Source organism: Porites lutea, chromosome 3 (assembly GCF_958299795.1).
Source record: "Porites lutea chromosome 3, jaPorLute2.1, whole genome shotgun sequence".
Classification (NCBI taxonomy): Eukaryota; Metazoa; Cnidaria; class Anthozoa; order Scleractinia; family Poritidae; genus Porites; species Porites lutea.
The window spans coordinates 26117690-26144083 of NC_133203.1; the positions used below are offsets into that span (position 1 = coordinate 26117690).

Genomic DNA, 26394 nt, shown 5'->3' on the forward strand with positions numbered 1-26394 from the left:
TGTTACGAAAAATTGTATTGCGTGACTTTTAAACGTGACATTCTAGAAGCTTCGCGAGAGTTCTGACGGATGCGCCAAATACTAGAATTGGTGCTGTATTAATGCAGAAGCATGATGAGAAGTTGTTCCCAGTTTGCTACGCCAGCAAGAAATTGTCAAGTGCAGAAAGGAACTATTCTACAATTGAGAAAGAGTGCCTAGCAGTAGCCTGGGGTATCAAGAGATTTCATCTTTATTTGTACGGAGTTCCCTTTGTTCTACAGACGGATCAAGAACCCCTAAAGTATATGAGCAGTGCTAAGTTTGCGAACGGACGTCTTATGCGTTGGGCTATGTTTTTGCAAAGTTATACATTCAAAGTTGAAGTCATTAAAGGCTCAGAGAACGTTGGAGCAGATTACTTGAGTAGAGCTGAAGAATAAGTTTATTGACATTGAACTGCTTCTTATTTATCAATTTTTCTTGTTAAGGAGAAATTTAGGAAATTTCTTCTGAAAGGGGGTTATGTTACGAAAAATTGTATTGCGTGACTTTTAAACGTGACATTCTAGAAGCTTCGCGAGAGCTCGTAGTTTGTTTATTTTAGGATCTTGTGTAAGCGTTTCTAAAGCAGCATATTTCGTAATCTTTCTATAATTAGACTATTTGGAAAGTTCTAGAATCTTATTGTAAAAGTATATAAGTAGGCGAGTCCGAGTTAAGTTTTAACTAGTTTTGACAAGCGTAGAGAGTTTGGCGTTAGTCGTGTTTTGTCAAGTGTGACGGAAGCAGTGTTAATTCAAGTTGGCGGAGTCCGTGTAAGTTTATCGAGTTACATGCTGTTGTGGAGTTCTACTTCGTGGAAACTACGTTTATTTTTGGAATAAATCTTCTTGTTGCTGTTCCGACAACCCTGCGTTCAGTTTAGTATGCAAGCTACCCGTCCTCTAAAAGATTACCCGCGTAACATAATTTGTAAGTACGTTTTTAGAGTAAGAGTACAATTTTAGCACAAATCATGGGCCTGAGTGAGGCTGGCGTCATCAATAATTGCTGTTACCGTGGAAACAATACATTGGGTGACCCATATGTGGCAGTTTCGTTCATCCCCCCAGAGAACCTCCCTCCAAACAAAATTTGTCATTTCCAACTTTGTTTCACTTTCTCAGAGTACTGCTCTTAATATTTCAACATGGCTCGGTTTGCGCGCGACAAATTACTAATTGATAATCACCAAATTTTTTACTGCCTGTGATTCCTTTTGCGCGCTGTCTGAGGCTAGATCCCACCCCTTTGGCCTTTCACTAGATGGTAGTGTAAGCGTAGACATCTTAGCATTTTGAACGCTACGATTTCAGATAATTATGGCCACACGATCACTGCGAGTGTGGCTTAACTTGTTTCAAAGTGATGGCCACAAAATGCTACCATTTTACGTTTACACTGGTAGTTATCACATTGTAATCATTTGCTTGCAATTTCACGAACCGGTAATCTTAAGCGTAGATATGGGTACTCCGAGAATACCAGGCAAGCACAAAAGAAAGGTAACTAAAACCGCCGTTTTATTTAATTCGCTTCCTATTACTGGACATCTCAACTGTTTATATGGGTCCTATCAAAAATTGACAGATTTAACACAAACTTGATTTAACAGCTTATAGTTAACGGGGAAAAAACGGCATAGGGATGAGGGCTTCCTAGTTTATAGTCTTACACGCACTGCTACTGACGACTGTCATTATCGATACATCCCATTTAAACAAAGCCCCTTTAGCCTTGTTGGTTGTTAGATACAGATCCAGTATTTCCGTTCCCGCCAGTCCAAGAGTTGCTTCCACCGTTGCCACCGGTATTCTGTTTGTTGCTGACGTTACCACCATTATTATTGCCGCCATTCCAAGTGTTGTGTGTGCTTGGAGGAGCAGGAGGATGCCACCACCACAAAAAACGTTTCTCTGTAAAATTAGCATTCATAAACACAGACATAAGTTAGCGTTAAATCTTTTCTTTCCCAGAAGAGCGTGACGTACTCAGAAAGAGATATCTGAAGGTCAAAACTGTCTAAACACGAGCTATCCATAGAAGAAGCTATCCATAGTAGAGCTATCCATAGTAGAGCTTTTAATTGATGGAGCTTCAAAAAGCTACATTCAACGAGAAAACAGGTTTTGTTTGTTGAAATTGGTACAGTTTTTAAATTGATTTTGGGCAAGAGATACGCATTTGTGAGACTTCTTTATTACAGTCCTCAAAACAGCAACATCGAAGAAGTTTCCGGGGATTGTACTCAAAGAAATTTTAGGTAACGTGTGAGGGACTATTTCATACCAGAAGAAGTAAATTCGGCAACTAATTTCTCACCAAATTCTCTTTCTTTTGGAACGCAGTTCTAGTAACGTAAAAATCTATACCACGTTTCAGACCATAGAACGAAACACATCCATTTTCTGATCGAAATTGTAAAAATGCATAACCTAATTCAGGCCATAGAACGAAACATACCCAGTTTCTGATCAAAATTTTTAAAATCTATACGATTTTTAAGACCACAGCACGAAGCGAAGCATTTTGTGATGAAAATTGTACAAAATGCATAACCTGTTTCAGACCATAGAGCCAAACATGCCCAACTGTACACATAAAAACCCTACTTCAGGCCATAGTACAAAACATACCCATTTTCTGATCAAAATTGTAACAATCCCTACCCTATTTTAAGACCACACAAAGGGAAACTTGCACATTGTCTCTTCAAAAGTAAGAAAACCCTAAGCCTGTTTCAGCACATAGAACGAAACATACTCATTTTCTAATCAAAAGTATAAAAATCCATACTCTTTTTCTGACCATAGAACTAAAGAAAACCATATTTGGATCAAAACTATGAATATCCGTTGAATCTTTCACACCGTAGAACGAGGCAAACCCGTGTTCTGATCAGAATTATAAAAATCCATACCTATTTCATGTGTATGAAGGAAACTCACATTTTCTGATGAAAAATTTTAATATATCAATACGCTTTTGGACACAACAGAACGAAAGATACCCATTTTCTGATCAAAATGTTGAACATTCATCCTTTTTTCAGACCATAGAACCGGAAGTGTACCCATTTTTGGATCAGAATTGTAAATATCCATACCCTGTTTCAGACAATTAAAAGGATATACCCATATTTTGATCCAATTTGTTAATATCCACACCCTGTGTTACACCATAGAGCGAGACATGCTGATTTTCTGACCACTGTTAGATAGATGTGGAGTCAGTGAAAACTATAATAAACCATACTCTGTTTCTGACCATAGAACGAAAGACCCGTGTTCAGACAGATCAGTGTTTTAATCAAAGGTATAAAAATCCATACCCTATTTAGTTTAAAAGAAGGAAACTTACACATTTTCTCATCAAAATCTTGAATATCTATATCTTTTTTGCACCGTAGAACGAATCATACCCAGTTTTGGATCAAAATTGTAAATATCCACACCCTGTTTCAGACGATTAAAAGGATATACCCATATTTTGATCAAAGTTGTTAATATCCATAGCCTGGTTTACACTATAGAGCGAAACATCCTGGTCGTCTTATCAGTGTTAAGTAGCTTTGGAATTAGTGAACTTACCTGGACTTGCAACATCACCTTGTTGATTGCTGACGCTACCACCATTATTATTGCCGCCGTTCCAAGTGTTGTGTGTGCTTGGAGGAGCAGGAGGATGCCACCACCACAAAAAACGTTTCTCTGTAAAATTAGCATTCATAAACACAGACATAAGCTAGCGTTAAATCTTTTCTTTCCCAGAAGAGCGTGACGTACTCAGAAAGAGATATCTGAAGGTCAAAACTGTCTAAACACGAGCTATCCATAGAAGAAGCTATCCATAGTAGAGCTATCCATAGTAGAGCTTTTAATTGATGGAGCTTCAAAAAGCTACATTCAACGAGAAAACAGGTTTTGTTTGTTGAAATTGGTACAGTTTTTAAATTGATTTTGGGCAAGAGATACGCATTTGTGAGACTTCTTTATTACAGTCCTCAAAACAGCAACATCGAAGAAGTTTCCGGGGATTGTACTCAAAGAAATTTTAGGTAACGTGTGAGGGACTATTTCATACCAGAAGAAGTAAATTCGGCAACTAATTTCTCACCAAATTCTCTTTCTTTTGGAACGCAGTTCTAGTAACGTAAAAATCTATACCACGTTTCAGACCATAGAACGAAACACATCCATTTTCTGATCGAAATTGTAAAAATGCATAACCTAATTCAGGCCATAGAACGAAACATACCCAGTTTCTGATCAAAATTTTTAAAATCTATACGATTTTTAAGACCACAGCACGAAGCGAAGCATTTTGTGATGAAAATTGTACAAAATGCATAACCTGTTTCAGACCATAGAGCCAAACATGCCCAACTGTACACATAAAAACCCTACTTCAGGCCATAGTACAAAACATACCCAATTTCTGATCAAAATTGTAACAATCCCTACCCTATTTTAAGACCACACAAAGGGAAACTTGCACATTGTCTCTTCAAAAGTAAGAAAACCCTAAGCCTGTTTCAGCACATAGAACGAAACATACTCATTTTCTAATCAAAAGTATAAAAATCCATACTCTTTTTCTGACCATAGAACTAAAGAAAACCATATTTGGATCAAAACTATGAATATCCGTTGAATCTTTCACACCGTAGAACGAGGCAAACCCGTGTTCTGATCAGAATTATAAAAATCCATACCTATTTCATGTGTATGAAGGAAACTCACATTTTCTGATGAAAAATTTTAATATATCAATACGCTTTTGGACACAACAGAACGAAAGATACCCATTTTCTGATCAAAATGTTGAACATTCATCCTTTTTTCAGACCATAGAACCGGAAGTGTACCCATTTTTGGATCAGAATTGTAAATATCCATACCCTGTTTCAGACAATTAAAAGGATATACCCATATTTTGATCCAATTTGTTAATATCCACACCCTGTGTTACACCATAGAGCGAGACATGCTGATTTTCTGACCACTGTTAGATAGATGTGGAGTCAGTGAAAACTATAATAAACCATACTCTGTTTCTGACCATAGAACGAAAGACCCGTGTTCAGACAGATCAGTGTTTTAATCAAAGGTATAAAAATCCATACCCTATTTAGTTTAAAAGAAGGAAACTTACACATTTTCTCATCAAAATCTTGAATATCTATATCTTTTTTGCACCGTAGAACGAATCATACCCAGTTTTGGATCAAAATTGTAAATATCCACACCCTGTTTCAGACGATTAAAAGGATATACCCATATTTTGATCAAAGTTGTTAATATCCATAGCCTGGTTTACACTATAGAGCGAAACATCCTGGTCGTCTTATCAGTGTTAAGTAGCTTTGGAATTAGTGAACTTACCTGGACTTGCAACATCACCTTGTTGATTGCTGACGCTACCACCATTATTATTGCCGCCATTCCAAGTGTTGTGTGTGCTTGGAGGAGCAGGAGGATGCCACCACCACAAAAAACGTTTCTCTGTAAAATTAGCATTCATAAACACAGACATAAGCTAGCGTTAAATCTTTTCTTTCCCAGAAGAGCGTGACGTACTCAGAAAGAGATATCTGAAGGTCAAAACTGTCTAAACACGAGCTATCCATAGAAGAAGCTATCCATAGTAGAGCTTTTAATTGATGGAGCTTCAAAAAGCTACATTCAACGAGAAAACCGCTTTTGTTTGTTGAAATTGTTACAGTTTTAAATAGATTTTGAGCAAGAGAGACGCATTTGTGAGACTTCTTTATTACAGTCCTCAAAACAGCAACATCGAAGAAGTTTCCGGGGATTGTACTCAAAGAAATTTTAGGTAACGTGTGAGGGACTATTTCATACCAGAAGAAGTAAATTCGGCAACTAATTTCTCACCAAATTCTCTTTCTTTTGGAACGCAGTTCTAGTAACGTAAAAATCTATACCACGTTTCAGACCATAGAACGAAACACATCCATTTTCTGATCGAAATTGTAAAAATGTATAACCTAATTTAGACCATAGAACGAAACATACCCAGTTTCTGATCGAAATTTTTAAAATCTATACGCTTTTTAAGACCGGAGCACGAAGCGTTTGTGATGAAAATTGTACAAAATGCATAACCTGTTTCAGACCATAGAGCCAAACATACCCATTTTCTAATCAAAACTGTACACATAAATACCGTACTTCAGGCCATAGTACAATTAAATCATATACCCATTTTCTGATCAAAATTGTAACAATCCCTACCCTATTTTAAGGCCACACAAAGGGAAACTTGCGCATTGTCTCTTCAAAAGTAAGAAAATCCTAACCCTGTTTCAGCACATAGAACGAAACATACTCATTTTCTGATCAAAATATAAAAATGCATACTCTGTTTCTGACCACAGAATTAAAGATAATCATTTTTGCATCAAACAAGTGAATATCCGGAGTAGCCTAGCAAACTAAATACCTCAGCCGCATTTATAGGATATATTAAATAGTTACACTGGTTCAGAAGATTATTAAGCAAAGGGGCAGGAAGTTATATAACAGTGTTGTTAATTTGGCACTCCCAAGCACCCGCTTCATGAGCTCCTTCCTCCTCGTAAGAGCGGAGCTCTTCACAGTACAGCACACCCCTAACTGATCCAACGTGTCCAAACCGAAACGTTTAAAAAATGCTTTGTAAATAGATGCTTATTTGATTTTTACACGAGTGTAAATTTTTTTTGCTTTTGAGTGTCTTAATCATGGACAGTTTTCCTTAATCTTTTTACTCTGTAAGTTTTAACGTTTGTTTCTAATATTTTAATAAAGACCATTATTATTATTATTATTAGAAATAATTTTTTTTGTAAATTATAGAAAATGTAGATTAGTAAATACTGAAATATACTAGATATATTACCATGAAATTTTAAAACAATATATCATTGTTATAAGCAATAAGCTAGTTTACTATTTTAATAAGAAAAGTTTTTTACTTTACTGATTTTGCATGTGTTTAAAATGATGTATACATAACATTAGCTGTCATTAATGCTGTTTAAAAGTGGAAAAAAAAATTTTCGGCACTAACCCATCTTCTTTATTATTATTATTTTATTATTATTATTATTATTATTATTATTTTTATTAGAGCTGTTCATTGATGGAGCTTGGAGAAGCTACATTCAGCAAGAAAACAGTTTTTTTTTTTGTTGGAAGTGATGCAGTTTTGAAATCGATTTTGGGTGAGAGAGAAGTGTTTGTGACACTTCCTAATATCACTGTCCTAAAAACAGCAGTCATTGAACAGCTTTTCGGGGGGACGAACTCATCGAAATTTTAGCTATAGGTAGGGGTAAGCGGGACCATCTGAGATCAGAAGGAGTAATTCTGGCGCCTAATTTCTCACCAAATGATGTTTTTTAAAATCCAATTTTTGAACCAGAGTTCAAGTAACAGTAAAAATCTATAGCATATTTCAGACCATAGAACGAATAATATTCATTTTCTGATCAAAAATTTAGAAATGCATATTCTAATCCGCACCATAGAGCCAAGCATACCCAGCTTTTGGTCAAAATTAGAAATATCACTTCTCTAATTAAACCATAGAATGAAACATAGCCAAGCTCTGATCAAAATTGTAGAAATCCATGATCTGTTTCAAAAGATAGAACGAAACATACCTAGTTTCTGATTAAAATTGTAAAAGTCTATACCCGGTTTAGAACCATGGAAGGAAACATACCCATTTTAAGAAAATTTTTACAAAATTGGGAATATCCATACCCTGTTTCCAATATAGAACGAAACATACCCATTTTCAGATAAAATTTGTGAATATCCATAACATAGAAGGAAAGGTACCCATTTTCTCATCCAAATTTTAAAAATTCCTTCCCTATTTCAGATCAACCACAAAACGAAACTTGCATATTTTCTGATTAAATTTGTTCAAAACCTATACACTATTTGAGACCATAGAACGAAATTTTCTGATGAAAATTGTACAAATGCATCCGCTGTTTCAGGCCATACAACTAAACATTACCATTTTTGAATAAAATTGTAACAATCCCTACCCTATTTTCAGGCCACAGAATGAAACGTGCACGTTTTCTGATCAATATTATAAAAATCCATACCCTGTTTCAAACTTTACAAGGAAGGACACCCCCCATTTTTTGACCATAAATACAAATATCCATACCCGTTTTCGTTTTCTCTATTCTACTGGGCAAAGGTGCCGAGAGGGAAAGGGCCCCACCCAACTCACCCAGACCAGAAAGGCCAGACCACAACACCGGGATTACTAATGCTTTTGTAGAATTGCAACAGCTTTGACGTATGGACTCTGTTCACTACTTTTCACCATTAATATGCAGAAAATTTAACATATGTTATTGATATCATTGCCACAGAACAAGACAGCTTTGAGATAGAATTTTCTAGATGCATCTTAGGTCCTAGAGGTTGGCTCTAAAACGAGCCTTTTTCAACAGATCGGCGCCAGAGGTTTTCTGCTTACTCTAGAATTTCCTTATGGTGGCTTTTCTGTTTCTGCAGTGACATGATATCCTGTTCCAGTAAGCTTTCTCCCCAAAATTTCTGATGGTATATGAAGAAGATTTTTGGGAACGATGAAAATAAATGACATGTCCGAAAACGAACTGGTAAAGTTTTCAGTGAAGGGTTGGTTCACTTGACATGGTCTACATTAAACGGAAATATATCGACATTATACACTTAATGTTGTCAGATCCCGAGGGAAACAGGACTCGAGGAAAAAACAAAAGTAACTGGTTTCCCGAGGGACCTGACACTAATTGTTTTGTTATATTCCTAGCATTTAACTTCAACGTACTTCAACAGCAACAAAAGAATACGCTTAAGCGAAACGAATCAAAACAGTCGACTCGGTACTTATGTATAAGAACACAAATTTGATTCTCAAAACCACTGAATGAATGATTTACAAAGTACTTTCCTTATATTATCGGCATCTTCTTCCTCCACTAGCTGCTGTTTCCCTTGTGGGATAACTTTGAAAATCGTTGCTTTTTAGCTTGAGGCTTCATGTTTGTTTTGTTTGTTCATTCACGAAAAAGAAAACTGGCACTGTTTTTCCCGCCTTCTGTCACGCCGTTTCAAACCATGCTTTGGTCACGTGCTGTAATGTATCACGATCGGGATACATTTGATTTTAGTCAAGGCCATGTGACCAAGAACCAGACAATGGCTGTCCCTGTTTAGTTGAGTGAAAGTCTAGGAATATAACAATTTCTTTTATAATTTTGCAAAATATCCTGGCTTCAAAAATATGTAGATGATGCAATTAATTTCCTTGAGTTGGGCGCAAATTAAAGGCTCGCTATGTACACAAACACACACACACACAATTAAAGGCCTGGAGTAATGAATGGTAAGTAACTTCGCAGTCAGTGAACTTACCGGGAATTGTAACATCGTCAGCATCACCATAAACTTCGGAACTAGAAAAGCGGCTACGTCCAAGGGAGACGCCCAGGACGAAGAAAAGAATGGCTGCTGTCATAGACGCTTTCATTGTGGATCTGCGGTTGGATGTAATATACATTTAGGTTTACCTTCTTACTTGGAAGAAGAAAACAATAAATGCTAAATAATTTTTGCCCGGATGATTTTTAACACTCTTTCTTTCAGAAGTAGGTTGAATTTGATCGTCCGGGTGAACGTAGTCCTGAATAGGACTGTTGTTGTTGACAGTGACTGACGTTTCGACAACCTGTGCGGTAGTCATCTTCACAGTCATAGTGAGTTGTATCACGTATCTCTTTCTTTGGGATGCTAACTCTAAGCTTAATTTCATTAGCTTTAAAAAAAAAGTTATTAGTATCCTGTGATAGCAGAAAGGAATATGTTATGGGCGTAAGGCACCAAATCACTCGAGCACATCAGGAACTTGAATTTATTATGACTGTGGTCTAACGTTAGTAAAATAAGACGTTGTCTCCTGCAAGTAGTGAAAAAAAGCCTTAAGGTCAAAAAATGTAGAACTTTGGTAGAAATACAGACCTTGACCACAGTTTTCATATATTGTAATGCAAAACATTTCTCATATATTACTGCTATCATTGGCAAAGAACAACAAAATTTTGAGGTAGAACATTCTAGACGCAGCTTAAGTCCAAGGCGTTGGCTCTAAATCGAGCATGAAGCATGAGTGATGTTTGGGAATAAAGGAAAGTTCAGGAAACTTTCTTGAGCGGTAACGAAACTAGACGATGTGCTTTTTGTTGCTCATAAGGAGACTTTCAACATTTTCAATAGCATGGTACAAGCTGCGGTAACTGTGGGTAGTGTCCTCTAAAAGAGAAGTCCCTGTTAGTCTCCGGAAAAATTCACGTAAAACAACTTAAAAAACTGGATTAATTGGCTCTGTTGTACAAGCAGCTCGATAAGTTCGTTTGTGAAAAAGTCCTACAGTTGTGAAATAATATGTTCGTTAGCAACTTACCAAAGACTGAAATCGTTCAGTTGACGGAGATATCCGAATCCTAGTTAGTGATACTTCACGTCCAACCTGCAGAGTACACTGGCATCAAAACGTATAATTATCCACTGATATATACAAAACTAAAATTATATTAACATGAGATGAAAAGATGTACTGACCTGTAAAACCAAAAGCCTACGCGGGGTCTGTTTTGAAGAGTTTTCTGGAATTACTTTTTGTACAACTGTATTACTATGGGAAGAATGAAGAGGAATAATGCCCTCTAGGTATGCACGTACTTCACGAAAGCCGAGTCCAATTCAAAAAGAGCTAAAACTAAGCATTTTTTACCCTTCTGGCGAATTATGTCAACCCAAGCAAGAGATTTCTTCTAAATGCAATCTTGAAAACAACCAGAAAGGTGTAATATTCGCGACAGATTGTCATCATCTATTTATAAAAAGCATTAGACTGTATAAAATTATATAGATGATTGATAGCATAATCAACTGAACTGTAAAACCAAAGCCCAAATAAAATCTCCTTTGGCTAAGAAAAGCCTATCCGGCATGCACTTACGTCACGAAAATAAATCCCAATTTTAGAAGAAGCAAAATAGAGCACTTGTCACCCTTTTAACCTAGGAAGTCAATGCACGATGCGATTTCCTGTAAATGTGATCTTGAAACCAACCACAAAGGTGTAATTTTCACCACTGATTGTCATCATCCGTTTGAATAAACGCATTGGACTGTAGAAACTAATATCGATTATTGCAGGTCTCCCCGTAGATTTCATTGAAGTAAACATTGGCGTCTTGTTGGGTGGAAATAATAAAAAGAGGGCCGGGGTGGTTACTATAATCGACGTACACGTCTCCATAAACTTTACGGGGCAAAACATTTAAATAGTGAGCTTCTTTAACCAGATTTTGTTGCAGACGAGAACAAGAAAAAGAAGACGGAGGGGGGAATAAATGGAAAAGAGAGTCTGAAGGGATATTCTTCACCTTAAAAAGTGCAATTTATTCACTGTCAGGGTAAAACGTTCAAAAGAAAGTTTCCAAACAACTCCCCAAAAGTGATCTTAACTCGCCTTTAGTTGCTTTGGTTTTATAGTTCAGTGAATCTCTTCATCCTCGGTAACTCTAATTTCAATTATGTTTTGAACACAAGTAGATACGTTTCCGCCGAACAACTCTCTTAAAGAGAACTTTTCTGGGCTGTGGTTTATAGTTAGGTAAATCTTTTGATCTTCTCTAATTACAATTTCAATTATGTTTTAACACCCTGGTAGATAGCTGTGCGATTTGAGCAATCATTGTTAAAAAGACGATGAGGTGGAATTCGCAAAACAATTCGCAATATAATAAAACTCTTTAAAAAGAGTTTAATTTTTTTTTAATTTAAGCTCTTACAGTCCAGACAAAAAATGCCGTTCAGGAATGCACCTACTTTTATTACTAAAACCGGATCAAATTCGAAGAGAGCCACAATAAAACACTTTTCACCCTTCCAGCGCATGATGTCAACCTATGGAAGAGATTTGTTTTGATCTGAACTTTTCAGCCTGGCAGTGAACAAATTCCACCTTTAAAAGAGAAGAATGCCCTTCGGGCATGCAGGCAATTCACGAAAATCGAGCCCAATGTAAGGAAAGACAAATTAGAGCACTTTTCACCTTTCTAGCGCATGATGTCAACCCATGAAAGCGATTTCTTCTAAACGTCCTCCTAAAAGCAATCAGGGAGGTTTATATTCACGACAGATTCTCGTCTTCTCTTTTGAAACGCATTGCAGGAACTGTAGAAACTAATTTATTCGTAAACATACAGACTGTAGTTTCACGCCTAATGAATGCACAGATGTCACTAAAAAACAGTTTTGAATACTAAAAAGACATTCAAGGCTTTATATCGAAACTAGCCGATAAGTTCCTTCATACAAAAACAAGCAAATGAAAGCTTTAAATAATCAACACTGATCAAATCAAAATAAACATAATGTGCAATCTTGTGTTCCGAACTATTCAAGGAGAACCTTAAACAAACTTAAAGTTTCCAAACAACTCCCCAAAAGTGATCTTAATTGGGCTTTAGTTGCTTTGATTGTATGGTTCAGTGAATCTTCTCATCCTCGGTAACTATAATTTCAATTATGTTTTGCACAAAAGTAGATACGTTTCCGCCAAACAACTCCCTTAAAGAGATCTTATCTGGGCTTAGGTTCATAGTTCAGTAAATCTTTTGATCTGCTCTAATTACAATTTCAATTATGTGTTAACACACGAGTAGATAGCTTTTCGATTTTAGCAATCATTATTAAAAGTCGATGAGGTCGAATCGCAAAACAATTCGCAATTTAAAAAAACTCTTTAAGATGAGTTTAATTTTTTTAAAATTGTGTTGTGTACAGCTCTAATAATATGCGAACAAGAATTTAAAGTTACGCTCTTACAGTGCAGACAAAGAATGCCGTTCAGGAATACACGTACTTTTATTACTAAAACCGAATCAAATTCGAAGAGAGCCACAATAAAACACTTTTCACCCTTCTAGCGCATGATGTCAACCCATAAAAGAGATTTCTTCTAAACGTGCTCTTGAAAGCAATCTGGAAGGTGTTATATTCACGACAGCTTCTCCTCATCTCTTTTAAAATGCATTGTAGGAACTGTAGAAACTAATTTATTCGTAAACATACAGACTGTAGTTTCATGCCTAATGAATGCACAGATGTCACTAAAAAACAGTTTTTAACACCAAAAAGAAATTCAAGGCTTTATATCGAAACTAGCCAATAAGTTCCTTCACTCAAAAACAAACAAATGAAAGCTTTAAAATAATCAACACTGATCAAATAAAAATAAACATAATGTGCAATCATGTGTTCCGAACTATTCAAGGAGAACCTGAAACAAATTATTATGTAAGACAAGCTTTCAACAACTTCTTTCACTGGTTTCTTGAACTTGCACCATGTCTTATATCCCTAAAGCACCAAGTTTAACATTCGACACCCAGACACACCAAGAACCCGGTATTTAAGAACGAAAGTCGCTAATAAGGATTGAGGAAAATTGGAAATGGTCAAACAAAACCTTCCCTCATATCTTGAGTGCAGTTAGTACTTCAGAAAACACTACTCACTGTGGCATTTGTTTTAATTCTAAACAAGAAACTGCACGGGCATCAGGGGGGGAAGTTTGGTCCAAAAATTGCATTTGGGAGAACAATTTTCTCCTTGAAAATTAAAAATTTGGTTGGTAAATATTTCAGAAAGCAGACAAACAGCTAAAAATCTGTTTGCATGATAACAAAATATCATCCTTCCTCTCAATAAAAATTCAAAAACTTTTTCTCAAGGGTCCCCCTGACGGCCCCTGTTTATTGTCATTTACAAGGGGGAGGAACCTTTTTTGACAAAGCTAATAAATAGATATTTTTGAACACATTTTTGTCTTGTCTTACTAGCACTCCGATTTCGATCAAAATTAAAACGGGATGCAAATATTTCACCCTTTCTGAACCATTTGATGGTTAAAAATTCGCGGGCACTCGAATGAAACTGTATACCTGAGACAAAATAGTAATTTTTCGCAACTTTTGTTTCCCGCTATCTTTCTTTTAAATAATGTCACTGGGGGGATGTTAAGGAAGGACGCTGGATGGTTTCGATAGATTGTATTCCTGTACGTTTTATCGAGCAGATTAACGATATGTGGTTTAAAAAAAAAAACAAGCATCGTGTGGTTAGTGGTTAATTTATGCAAATTACTGCCCCAAATATAACTTGGCAGGGAAAATCTAATACTTTGTTTGAAAAATTCATAACGTTTTCACACGATGTTAATAGGGAAATTAAGCATCGACAACGAAACGGACGACTAGAACGCTTCGCAACCGAGACAGACAAGGCCAAGGGTTTTGTTTTTGCTGGAAAAAGCGAAGTTTAAGCAGTGCAGCTTCCCAGACAGGCGGTTGCTAATCAACGTACACCTTCCCGTAAACTTCACGGTAGCGATACGATTGAATAGAGAGGTTCTTTAACCAGATTTTGTTGCAGACGACAACAAAAATGAGAAGACGGAGGGGAGGGGAGGGGGGGGGGGGAGGGATAAAAGGAAAAGAGAGTCGAAAGAGGTATTCTTCTCCTTGAAAGGTGCGATTTCTTCACTGCAAAGGAAACACGTTCAAATTAAAGTTTCCAAACAACTCCCCAAAAGTGATCTTAATTGGGCTTTAGCTGCTTTGATTGTATGGTTCAGTGAATCTTTTCATCCTTGGTAACTATAATTTCAATTATGTTTTGCACAAAAGTAGATAAGTTTCTGCCAAACAACTCCCTTAAAGAGATCTTATCTGGGCTTAGGTTCATAGTTCAGTCAATCTTTTGATCTTCTCTAATTATAATTTCAATTATGTTTTAACCTACAAGTAGACAGCTTTCCGATTTGAGCAATCATTAGTAAAAGTCGATGAGGTGGAATCGCAAAACAACACGCAATATTAAAAAAACTCTTTAAAAAGAGTTTAATTTTTTTTAAAATTGTTTTGTGCACAGCTCTAATAAAGTGCGAACAAGAATTTAAAGTTATGCTCTTACAGTACAGACAAAGAATGCCGTTTAGGAATGCACGTACTTTTATTACTAAAACCTAGTCAAATTCGAAGAGAACCACAATAAAACACTTTTCACCTTTCAAGCGCATAATGTCAACCCATGGAAGAGATTTGTTTTGATCCTAGCTTTTCAGCCTGGCAGTGAACAAATTCTACCTTTAAAAGAGAAGAATGCCCTTCGGGCATGCAGGCACTTCACGAAAACCGAGCCCAATGTAAGGAAAGGCAAACTGGGGTACTTTTCACCCTTCTAGCGCATGATGTCAACCCATGAAAGCGATTTCTTCTAAATGAGCTCTTGAAAGCAATCTGGAAGGTGTTATATTCACGACAGATTCTCGTTGTCTCTTGAAACGCATTGTAGGAACTGTAGAAACTATAATTTATTCGTAAACATACAGACTGTAGTTTCATGCCTAATAATGAATGCACAGATGTCACTAAAAAACAGTTTTGAATACTAAAAAGACATTCAAGGCTTTATATCGAAACTATCCAATAAGTTCCTTCATACAAAAACGAGCAAATGAAAGCTTTAAAATAGACAACACTGATCAAATAAAAATAAACATAATGTGCAATCATGTGTTCCGAACTATTCAAGGAGAACCTTAAACAAACTATTATGTCAGACAAGCTTTCAACAACTTCCTTCACTGGTTTCGTGAACTTGCACCACGTCTTATATCTCTAAAGCACCAAGTTTAACATTCCACACCCAGACACACCAGTAACCCGGTCTTTAAGAGCGAAAGTCGCTAAGGATTGAGAAAAATTGGAAATGGTCAAACAAATCCTTCCCTCATTCCTTGTGTGTAGTTAGTACTTCAGATAACACTACTCACTGTGACATTTGTTTGAATTCTAACAAGAACCTGTACTTGCCACAGGACGAAAAATCAAGTATCCGTAAACTTAAACATGGTGGAAACACGTGACTCCGTTGCGGAAACACAGCGGCAAACGCGTGTTTCCGTTAGCGGATACATTACGGTTTCTCATGTTTCCGTCGCTGCGTTTTCAACGGAACCGGAACACTTTTTTACACGTTTCCGACAGATTTCCGTTTCAGGAATCACATATTTCCGCAATCGTTAACGTGTGTTTATGTTTCGGAAACGCGATATTCCGTACCGGAAACCTGTTATTTTGTTCGTTCTACTGGCGGAAACGTGAAAGATACGGTCCGGCAACCTGACTTGTTTTTCTGTGTTTCCATCTGTTTCCGTTACTGCGTAAATACGTCCAAAAAGTTTCATATTTGCTGAAACCAGGTTTTCCAATGGGAATTTTTCTTTATTCTTACATGAAATTAACCTTTGAGTATTTTTCCTGGTTAACTTACATGCAATGAAGACTTATTCATTATATTATAAGTCAGACAAATATATACCACCATAAAACTGAAATCCATCTGTTGCATTTAAAATTTTATTCCATTTCCTGCACATAGACTCGTATCAAACAATGCTTATTTATGGTCCTATCTCATACGCAGAAGTTGCAAAGTGAACATAACTGTAGCGTGCTTAGAGGGTATAAAATAAGTGCAAAGATTCAAATGCACAAATTACATCAACAAAAAATGAATGGCTAAACTTTGACATAATACAAGTACTGTTTTTTGAGGTAAATTAATTGTATACTTCACAAATTGAAAACCTATCCTTTTTTCAACATACTAACAAATTTAACAGACACTAATGTAATCTTGAATTCAAGTGCAGCTTATGGCTAGTGATAGTTTTGTAGCCTATAATATTTCAGCAAAGTGGAATATGATGTGTCTGGTGAATGTCCTGAGTAACTGTAGGACTGTTGTTGACAGCGACTGACGTTTTATCAACAAGGTGATCATCAATTTCATGGTCATTGTCAAAACATCAGTTCCTGTTTGATCATTTTCCACTTTCTTATTTCAAATGAATCCTAGCCTTAAACCATTCAGGATAACAATAAAATTATTATATTGTGTCAGGTTCTGACATGGTGTTCTAAACTACTTACAATTCTCTATGACCAGTGCAAAGATTCAAATGCAAAAATACACCAACAAAAAAGTATGGCTTCAGTTTTACATAATTCAAGTCTGCTAAAATTGTTTATGTGTTTCATGTATACCTTTTTTTACAACCTCTCACAAAATCAACAGATACTTTTAAATGAATCTTATAAACTTGAACATAAACTCTATTTCATTATCACACATTGATGAAGGTAATAATTATTATTTTAAGACCTTGACAGGTTTTCAAATTGTTTTAAGGGGCTACATGTATGCAGGGTGCAAAGAAAATCATTTTCACAGCTTGCCATCCGGGCAAGCTGAAGCTAGCGTTTTTATTTTACTAGCCCAGACGTCATTTCAACTAGCCCCAAAAACTTTTTGATGAGCAGAATTTATTTCACAGTTCTTCTATTATTGAAATTTCTCAAAAAACATCACCTGCCTGTCGGGCAAGTTAAGAACAGAATTCACTAGCCCGATAGCAAAATCCACTAGCCCTGGGCTATTGGACACTGCTTTCTTTGCACGCTGTGTATGTCACGAGGATACTGGTGTTTTAAGCCGGTCACTTCTATTCTCAAGTCATTACTTAGTGCTCGATCGCTGGATATTGGCCAAGCTCTGTTTTGTGAGGCCAATTAAGTTCCATGATCTTGCTTGCTTTGAGAGAACCTTCTGCACCAAAATTGCATACCAAGGTGATCTGACTGTTGTATGAAAAACAAAACAAAGTGCTTTTAAGTAAAATTTGACAGAGGCTATTCCCCAAGCAATCAGGGGAAGGAAAAACCTTTTTGCAGTAAGAAAACTATACATACTAAATGAATAATATATAAATCACACATGTACATGTATACAGTTGTGTTTCATAGTAATATAGTCAGGATGTTATGTTCCCTGCACAATAAGACTATGGACCAAGGGTTTAATGCAAACAGAGGCTGTCTGTAATGCATCAGTCAATTCCAGCTGCACCCAACCCCCCCCCCCCCCCCTTCCAGGAATAAATTGAAGAGGGTTGTAAAGGTATGTTCTCGATTTTAGCATATGCATGTATTTCTTCATTGCAAGACCAAGAAATGATGTTCTCACAACTTGTAAAGCAATCACCCTGGTGGGCAGCAGGGAATTGCAGTCATGTACAGTTTATAACCACCCCCCTCCCCCCGGTGTACAATGTATTACGTAAAACAAACTTCCCATCAAACGTTTCTGAATACAAGCTATCAAACAATATCAAACACAGCTTTTTTGAGCTTGATGCCTGAACAAAATCAAAACAAACCAAATTATATTGAAAAAAAAAATCAAATGTAAAAACTGAGTCACCCTTGGGAAAGCAAAAAAGCCAGGGAAATCTGACAAGCGCTAGATTGAGAAGGAAAATGCTTACTATTCAGGCCAATTAAGGAGCAAAGAGTAAAATCGAGATGATTTGAACTTGCAGATTTAAAGACCTTTTCCTTGGTAAAGAAATGTACTGACATTTTCACAGAAAATATATATTTTAGAATTAACTCTGAAATGGAAATATTAAAAGAAGCAAGACCTTTCATCACCTTGACTACTTTCACACTGGATCAATAATTAACACACATGTCATCAAGAGTTTGGAATTTAAACGTTCAATGTTGTTCCATTCGAATTTTCCTCACGTGAGTTCCACTTTGCTTGATAACCGAACTCAATGTTTGATTGACTTCGAAAATTGTATGTATGTACTCAACTTTTTTTGTGAGTTGGGTTTTGTTGAATGGCTAACCTGCATAAAACTCTTTCATGTGCAAGAGGTTGATTTAGCTTGAAAACCAAACATTCAGTGTGATAAGCTGGATACACATGTATTTCCTAAACTAAAATATTTTAGCAGTGAGAGGCGTACCAACAGAGGAAATAAATCAATAATTGACAAAATATCATGCCTTTTGTTTTTCTCACTTGTATTTGTACCTTGGTATTGAAGTTGCAAGGGAAACTAAAAAACAAGTGACAGTCACTGCAACCATATAACATCTTAACCGACAATGCACACTGAGCTATGAATGAGGATACACTATAAAACTAAGATTTGTGAAAATCCCATGAAAATCACTTGAAAATACCATGAACATCATTTCATGGCCAATGAATCTTGCAAAATAATTTTTCATGACCTCATCTGTGGCCGTGAAATTTTCGTGGAAAAAAAGTTAAAGGTGTTTCATGGCCCATGAATTAAACTGGACTACTTTCATGGGTCATAAATTTCCAATGAGACACCACATTATGGAAACATACCAAGAAAGTTCAATGATGGAGCCATGAAAAAACGTTTAATGGGCCATGAAATAAATACTGAATTTGATTTGTGAGTCATGAAAAATGTATGAATGATTTCATGGCTCATTAATTTCCCATGAAAATGCTGATGAGGAAAGCAGTGCCATGGTGAATTAATGTCTTGAATAAATATTTAACAACTTTGCAGCAAGAACACTGCATTCCCTAATATTTACAAAATGTACATGTATTCAATAAATGAAATAGTACGTTTTGAGTTTTACTAGAATTAGCTATACCCTAACGAAACTAGTACTTTAATTGGGCTGCACTATTAACAGTCAACTTTCAACAAGACAGATCCACTCATAGACCAGCTAGCACAACATCTAAGTTTTTGTCTATTGTATCAATAGTTAGAGAAAAAGACAGACGTGTATGAACAGGCTCCAAGTACCTGTTAAAAGAAAGTTGACTGTACTGTACATGTATGTGCTACTCAATATGAATTAAACACGTAATGTACAATACCATTCAGATGTGTATACTTATTATAAACACATCTGAATACACTGTATATAAAAAAAATACCAGCGAAATTCTTTCCATGCATGTAGAGGTATACACTATCTACTGCATGGTTCGATTATAAAATGTTTTCATCTGCTAAAGAGAAAACAAAGGAGTTAAATATGACAACTTGGAATAAACCAACCTTTACTTCCTGTGGAGAATGCTTTTTCAAATGTTCTACTGAAGTACCCTCAATGAGGCAGAGTGTGGTCATGTATCAAAAAAGGAATATCCCATAAAATAGTCTTGAATCGAGATACAATCACGGGGTCAGATCATCTACTTTCTATTTGTTAAACTGAATCACTAGTATAAAAACTAAATTATTCTGATAAATCTTTAACACTATGCAAATTATGTAACGTAATCAATTCTTGTTGAAAATGATTTGGATGATTTAAGTGTAACTTACTTGATTAAAAATACAGAGTTCACAGGCCGTTTTATGTATTACACACAGCACAAAATGTAAACAAGATTTTTCCTGGCTTTCATGATAATGTTAAAGCTATCAAGTCAAGAGGCAAGAGCTGGCCTGGGTTGAAAAGTGCATGCTACATTTCTAAAGTACAAGAAGTACGGTTACAAATAATGTTTCAATAAAGAGGCATCTTCAAAGGCCAACAATGCTATTTTATTGAAAAAAGGTAACCAAAATTTAGCAACAACAGTGAGTATTGTACATTTTGAACATTATTAATAGTTTATGGTAGTACCCTGAATGAATTTTCAATCCATTTTAACATGTAGAAATACAGTCATGTACTTGTTGTAAACATACACTTAGGAGGCTAGCAAGACATTTATGAAAAAAAAAGGTATATATATATATACAATGCAGTGTTGAAGATTGAAGTAACTCCAGTTTACAGGCTAAAATGTGTAAATTCTTAGCTGCATTTGTTGCCTCCCATAGCACTGCTTGAACCTTGGTAGTAAATCTCCCTTCTGTTTGAAAACTGAACCTGTCACAGAATGATTAATATCACAATTAGCAACTGAAAATTTGCTCTAAATTAGAGGTTCTGCAAATAAGACGTAGGTTCACTATTTCAGTAAGACTGAGTGGAGTCCAATTTAGTCTGCAATCATACATGTACAAGTGTTTAACAAAATCAGACAACTGTGTGGCAGGAGTCCGATTTGTTTAATCACGAGTACAGCTGTACAACACTGTATGAATACTGACTGAATTAGAGGACATGAAGGTCTGTTAGACTAATGATTAGTAATAAAAAATTATTCATCCTAACTTTTGCAAAAGAAAAGGGAAAAGGTCAACACATGGACAGTTGTATATATGAGCCAATGCTTTTGTATAAATTGTGACTACATAAACTTGTTGCTTGTTGATATATAATAATAAAAATAATAATCAAGAAAATGCATATTGTGGTTATCGCTGTACAAAACAGTCTATGTCCTTTAATTGAAACTAACGGCCTAGTATAGTGTTGGGTTTTGAACGCTCTGATTGTAATTTTAGGAAGAATCTTCGGATTCAAAACATGTTTTAACCTTTAGCGCAAAAGTTTAAGAAACGTCACTTGTTGCGTGACTGTGAGGAACCATAATCGATCGCTTTTTTGTGTAACATATGTAACGAAAACTTCACACCGCTGATATCAGATCATCGGCTGGATTCGGGAAACGATTTTAGGTGAGTTTTGTTTTTAATCATTCTTAAGTAGTGCTTGTTTGTTGTAGATTACTTGCTACTAAAGCGAAATAATAATAGTTTCGTCGTTGTGTGCTGGGGCACAGTCAGACAGAGCCGCGATTACAGTTCAAGTTGATCATGATGTAAGAAATCTAAGCTTTGCGGAACACAATGTGACAGAAGCTGTGCATGGTCGTTGTTAAGTTTATTTTTACCGAAATGATGTTTGATGGGCATGACGATCCTTTTTTTCAAGCGACAAATCAGTTTCTTCGACGAACGGATTCACTCGGGGAAAGCCATACAAGGGTCATGACCTTGATCAGAACAGAAATGAAAGAAGTAAATTGTTTAGACACCGGATGTGCATGTGACCAAAATGAAAGTCTTACTTGACACAAAAAGTCTCACTATTCTATTTAAACCTTGAAATTGTTATGCATCAGTCAATTCCAGGGTTCGCACAGTCTTGAAAAGTCCTTGAATTTTAGGGGAAGTCCTTGAAAAGTCCTTGAATTCCATTTTCCTTGAAAAGTCCTTAAATTTCTGTGCAAGTCCTTGAAAAGAGCTTGAATTTTCTTCAACTTTGAATGTAGTAGCCTGGAAAGAATTTTTTGATGCTTTTTGGTTGTCCAAGACAGAATATCAGTGAATGTAAAGGTCATTTACATAAAGTGCTCCATGTTTTATGCAATAATTAACTATCAGTTTAAGACAAGTGAACTGAAAAATGTAGAGAATTTGGTGAAGCAAACAGTTAAAGCCTTAAAGTCTTATTAGAATATACTGGGAATATGCATAGTAGCTTGTCCTTGAAAATCTAATGTGGTCCTTGAAAAGTCCTTGAAAAATGGTTGCAATTTTTTGTATGAACCCTGAATTCCATCTGCGCCCAGAGTTATAATTTATCTTATGAATAGTTTTATAAATATGAAAGGATGCTTTTCAAATAATATCAACAGAAATTTGATTCAATGACCAAAAACATTGATTCACTTTGATAGCTCCAGATTTCGCTATGTAATTCTGGCTTGATAAGCAATGAAGAAATGCATGCATAAAATCAAGAACATGCCTTTACATGGCCTTTGAGCCAATCTGTTTTCTTTCCCAGTAAAATCCTTTGTGTAGTTATATTCTGATAGGAAACAACATGTGTGTCAAAACCTCGGGAATGGCCGCGGGGTTGGCAAATGCCCGGCTCCCAAGCAGCACAAAATTTGCAAATGCCCCAGCCCCGGGACTGACAAGGCGGGCAAATGCCCTGCAGTAGCCCGTAGGGCCGCTGGGCGCAGCTGGAGTTGACTGATCCATTACTCCATTGTCCTGATCATTAAGCACTAGAGCATATTATTTTCCTTCAAAGTAGGGGATTCTTTTTTTAATAGGGGAAGAAGTTGATCTTTGTCTACACTACTTTAGCTGGCTTAGCTAGGATAGAAAAGTTGAACTACAGTGTGCTATATATGGTTGGCTCTGATGGCACTGTTCAAAATTCATTCCAACAAACCTGACAACAGTAAATTACATGTATGTATTAACCCATTCGCCCCTGAACCGCCCGTAACCGCCCGTGCGGATCCAGGTCCTTTCTACCCATTGTGACGTCATCAGTTTTAACGGTCAAGGACAACTTTCTTCACTAACTTGTGCAGAGTGAAGAGATCTTTCAAACCATACCAGAATGAGCACAATTCAGTCAAGGACACCGGAGAAACAAGCAAAAAACCACGTGACATTGACCTGAAAATCTCCATGAAAATCTTGTCCCATTACCCACCTACCTTTCCTTTCGCCTAATCCTAAGATCCTAAAAGCTTTCCTAAAAACTCTTCCCACCAAAATCAAGCCTACTAAATGCCCAGCAAGAGAAAAAAAAAATGAGGCAAGAAAAGCAAAAAAAGAAGGGAGGAGAGAAAGCGAAAAGTAAAAGTCAAGACTGCTGTGTCACTTTTAAACCCAAAAACTGTCGAAATTTTGCTTTCTGCGCATGCCCCAACTTCGCAAGCTGATATTTTGCATCTGGATCGGAAGACCGCGAAGTGTTCGACCTGTAAACCAGTTTGTGGTAAGTTTTAGCTCTTTATAGCACGACAGTGACCAGAAAACCACTCGACTAGCTTCAAAACGCGTTTTTCGGCAAAATCTCTAGGAGCGAATGCGGCAGCACTAAAACACGGAATCCGGAATCCGGAAACGGAAACGGAATCACGGAAACGGAAACGGAAACGGATACGGAATCTGTGAAAGAAGGTTCCAAGCGATCGATTTGAAAAAAAATATATTAGCAATGACAATAAAATAAATAAACAGATAAAAAAAAAGACACAAATGAATAAATTAGCTGAGTAGAGGAGAGGAGACTGCTGTATCACTAGAGGAGTCGATTCCGGTGAAAAGACGCTTGATACCACTATCGGCAATGAATAAAAATTCTCATGGGACAGCAAAGCGAGGAGAAAAACGTTACTGACAAAAACTAGTGCCTTAAGAAAAAGGTAAGTTATATGGAGACAGACTTCGTTTGAATCGTCAGAGGCGTCGTTTATATAACTGAAAGGCGTCGCCGTCAAGTTTTTCTTAGTGTCTTTTCTGGGTTGTCTTCAACAGTGTTCAGTTTTATTTATCAAGACAACTTACTCAAGAGAACCATGGCATTGTGGAGTCCAAAGAGAAGAGAGAATTGTGCATGCATTAGCTTGATTCCGCAACCGATTACATCAAAATAATGCGCCATGTTTAATAAGCCTCTTCAACAAAAATACGGACGTCCACGTAAACTCAATTACCGGTACACCAGTATTCCATCAGTATTCAGCTTGGCGAAAAAGTTGAACTTATTGCTAAAACACCGGAACTGTGGTCACGTCACCGGTCGGTCATGTTTGGCGTATTCAGTTTGGGGACAATCACGTGGTGTGGTCTGAGGCTAACTACTACTATTCTTGACAATTAGCCACAAAAGTAATATTTCACTGTATTATTCAACCCATGAACTTGTGAATAAAAATTACTCGTAAAATTACTTTGATCGGCCTTGCAGTGCAGTAACCCACACTACGGCAAACCTTATCAAGATACAATAACAAGAATATACCGTAAATTTCTGAAAATAAGCCCCGGGGCTTATATTTTTCAAAGGCCCTTTTTGGGGGGCTTATTTTTGGAGGGGCTTATACATGGAGGGGCTTATTTTCGGAATTTTACGGTATTTAAGGGAGCTGCCAAGAAAACTAAGACAAATTCTCTTTGGATTGTACTAATTGTGTAATGTGAAATTCTTTAATTTTCTATCATTGATATTTGATTCCGTATTCCGTTTCTGTTTCCGTTTCCGTTTCTGTTTCCGTGATTCCGTTTCCGTTTCCGGATTCCGGATTCCGTGTTTTAGTGCTGCCCAGCGAATGGGTTAAAGCAGATTGTTTACAATCATGCTAGGGTAAGGAGGGATGTAGCCTGTGTACAAGCGCCCCCTGTCCTCAGTAATCGTGTTTGGAGGCCACGTGATTTTTCCTGGAATATGTGGAAAATGATTTGATTGGCTGTTATTTGTAGATCATTACAATGTGAACATCATGAAATGGGGGGATTTTGATTGGCTTTAGGGCCTGTCATCAAAACTCAAACAAAACAATAATGCTAAGGTCACGTTTCACACTATCATGAGCTCATGAGTCATGTCTGACTTGTCAACACTTTATTTCAAACTAATGACTTCCCGTATCCGATGGGAAGGCTTGTATAAGAACATGGATCTTTTCCTTCAATATGTGCTTGTAAGAACATTTTTCTTGCTCGGTATAGAGTAATCCTATTTTAAAAATGTCTCACTCTCTCAGTTACTCGATGGAAATAACACGCATGCACCGACATTTTGAGAACTGGAATGGCATGAAACATGAGCCATGGAAATTTTGGTCAGCAGAAACAATTTTTAATTTATGCAAAGTTATTCCCATACACGATTAGCGACAGTGAATCACAGACGCCCCTTCTCTGATTTTTACTAAGGGGAGGGGGTGGTCTGTACATAGGCTAACAGGGATGTCGTTAAGAGCTGGCTGCCAGCTAGTTCAACCAGCTGAAAAAGAGCTTACCACCAGCTGAATTTGCTAACCAAACCAAAGACATAGGGGAATTTTAGATGCAGTAGAGCAAAAAAGCCGGCTTGACTTCTAACAAAGCCTGCTTATCCATATATTTCATTAATGAATCAATTATTTTAAAAATAATGATATCCTTTTGTGTGGTTTGCATCGTCAAAACCATTGTTTTATTATTTAAGGATGGATCAAATATTCTACATGAAATCTTGACATGATTCTGCTGTTAATTTTGTTTAGATGTTGCTACACTGTACTTACAAGATGAATCTGATGGCTGAGGCAACAACAGTGACCAAAGATAAGATTTACATTTTTTTGTTATTGTAACACAACAACTTTAGTTTTCACTTAAATGATTTGTCTTGTACAGCTGTTCATTTGCTATTAGCTAAAATAAACATCTGTATTGGCCTTGAAAATGAGCTTTTTTTATTTCATTGAAACTTGTCCAAACTAAATAGGATGGAACCCTTGAAATTTGTTGTTCATTTTCAATGGTGAAATTTGGTATGTCATGATTGTAGCCTGGAGAGGAGATACAGTACATGTATTCCAGATGTTTTTTTGTATTGCAATGACACCTTTTTTGTCATTAATGGCCAAATTTACACTGTAGTACACCATACTAAAGTGCAGTCATGTTAAAATGCAGACTGTAGACTTTGCAGACTGAATTTTTTTTTTTAAATAA

At 36.5% G+C, this 26394-nt stretch overlaps 1 protein-coding gene and 1 pseudogene across 1 annotated transcript; one reads left to right on the plus strand and one right to left on the minus strand.

Annotated features, from left to right (window-relative positions):
• LOC140930813 (uncharacterized) overlaps window positions 1–26394 on the plus strand; it is a 117184-nt pseudogene that overhangs the window by 54383 nt on the left and 36407 nt on the right.
• Window positions 1553–10556, minus strand: LOC140929889 (uncharacterized). The gene is made up of 5 exons (XM_073379586.1): window positions 10498–10556; window positions 9453–9574; window positions 5406–5525; window positions 3612–3731; window positions 1553–1937 (listed from the first exon to the last, which is right to left on the minus strand). Exons 2-5 carry the CDS (start codon window positions 9565–9567, stop codon window positions 1753–1755), a joined length of 540 nt encoding a protein of 179 aa, XP_073235687.1. The 5' UTR covers window positions 9568–9574; window positions 10498–10556; the 3' UTR covers window positions 1553–1752.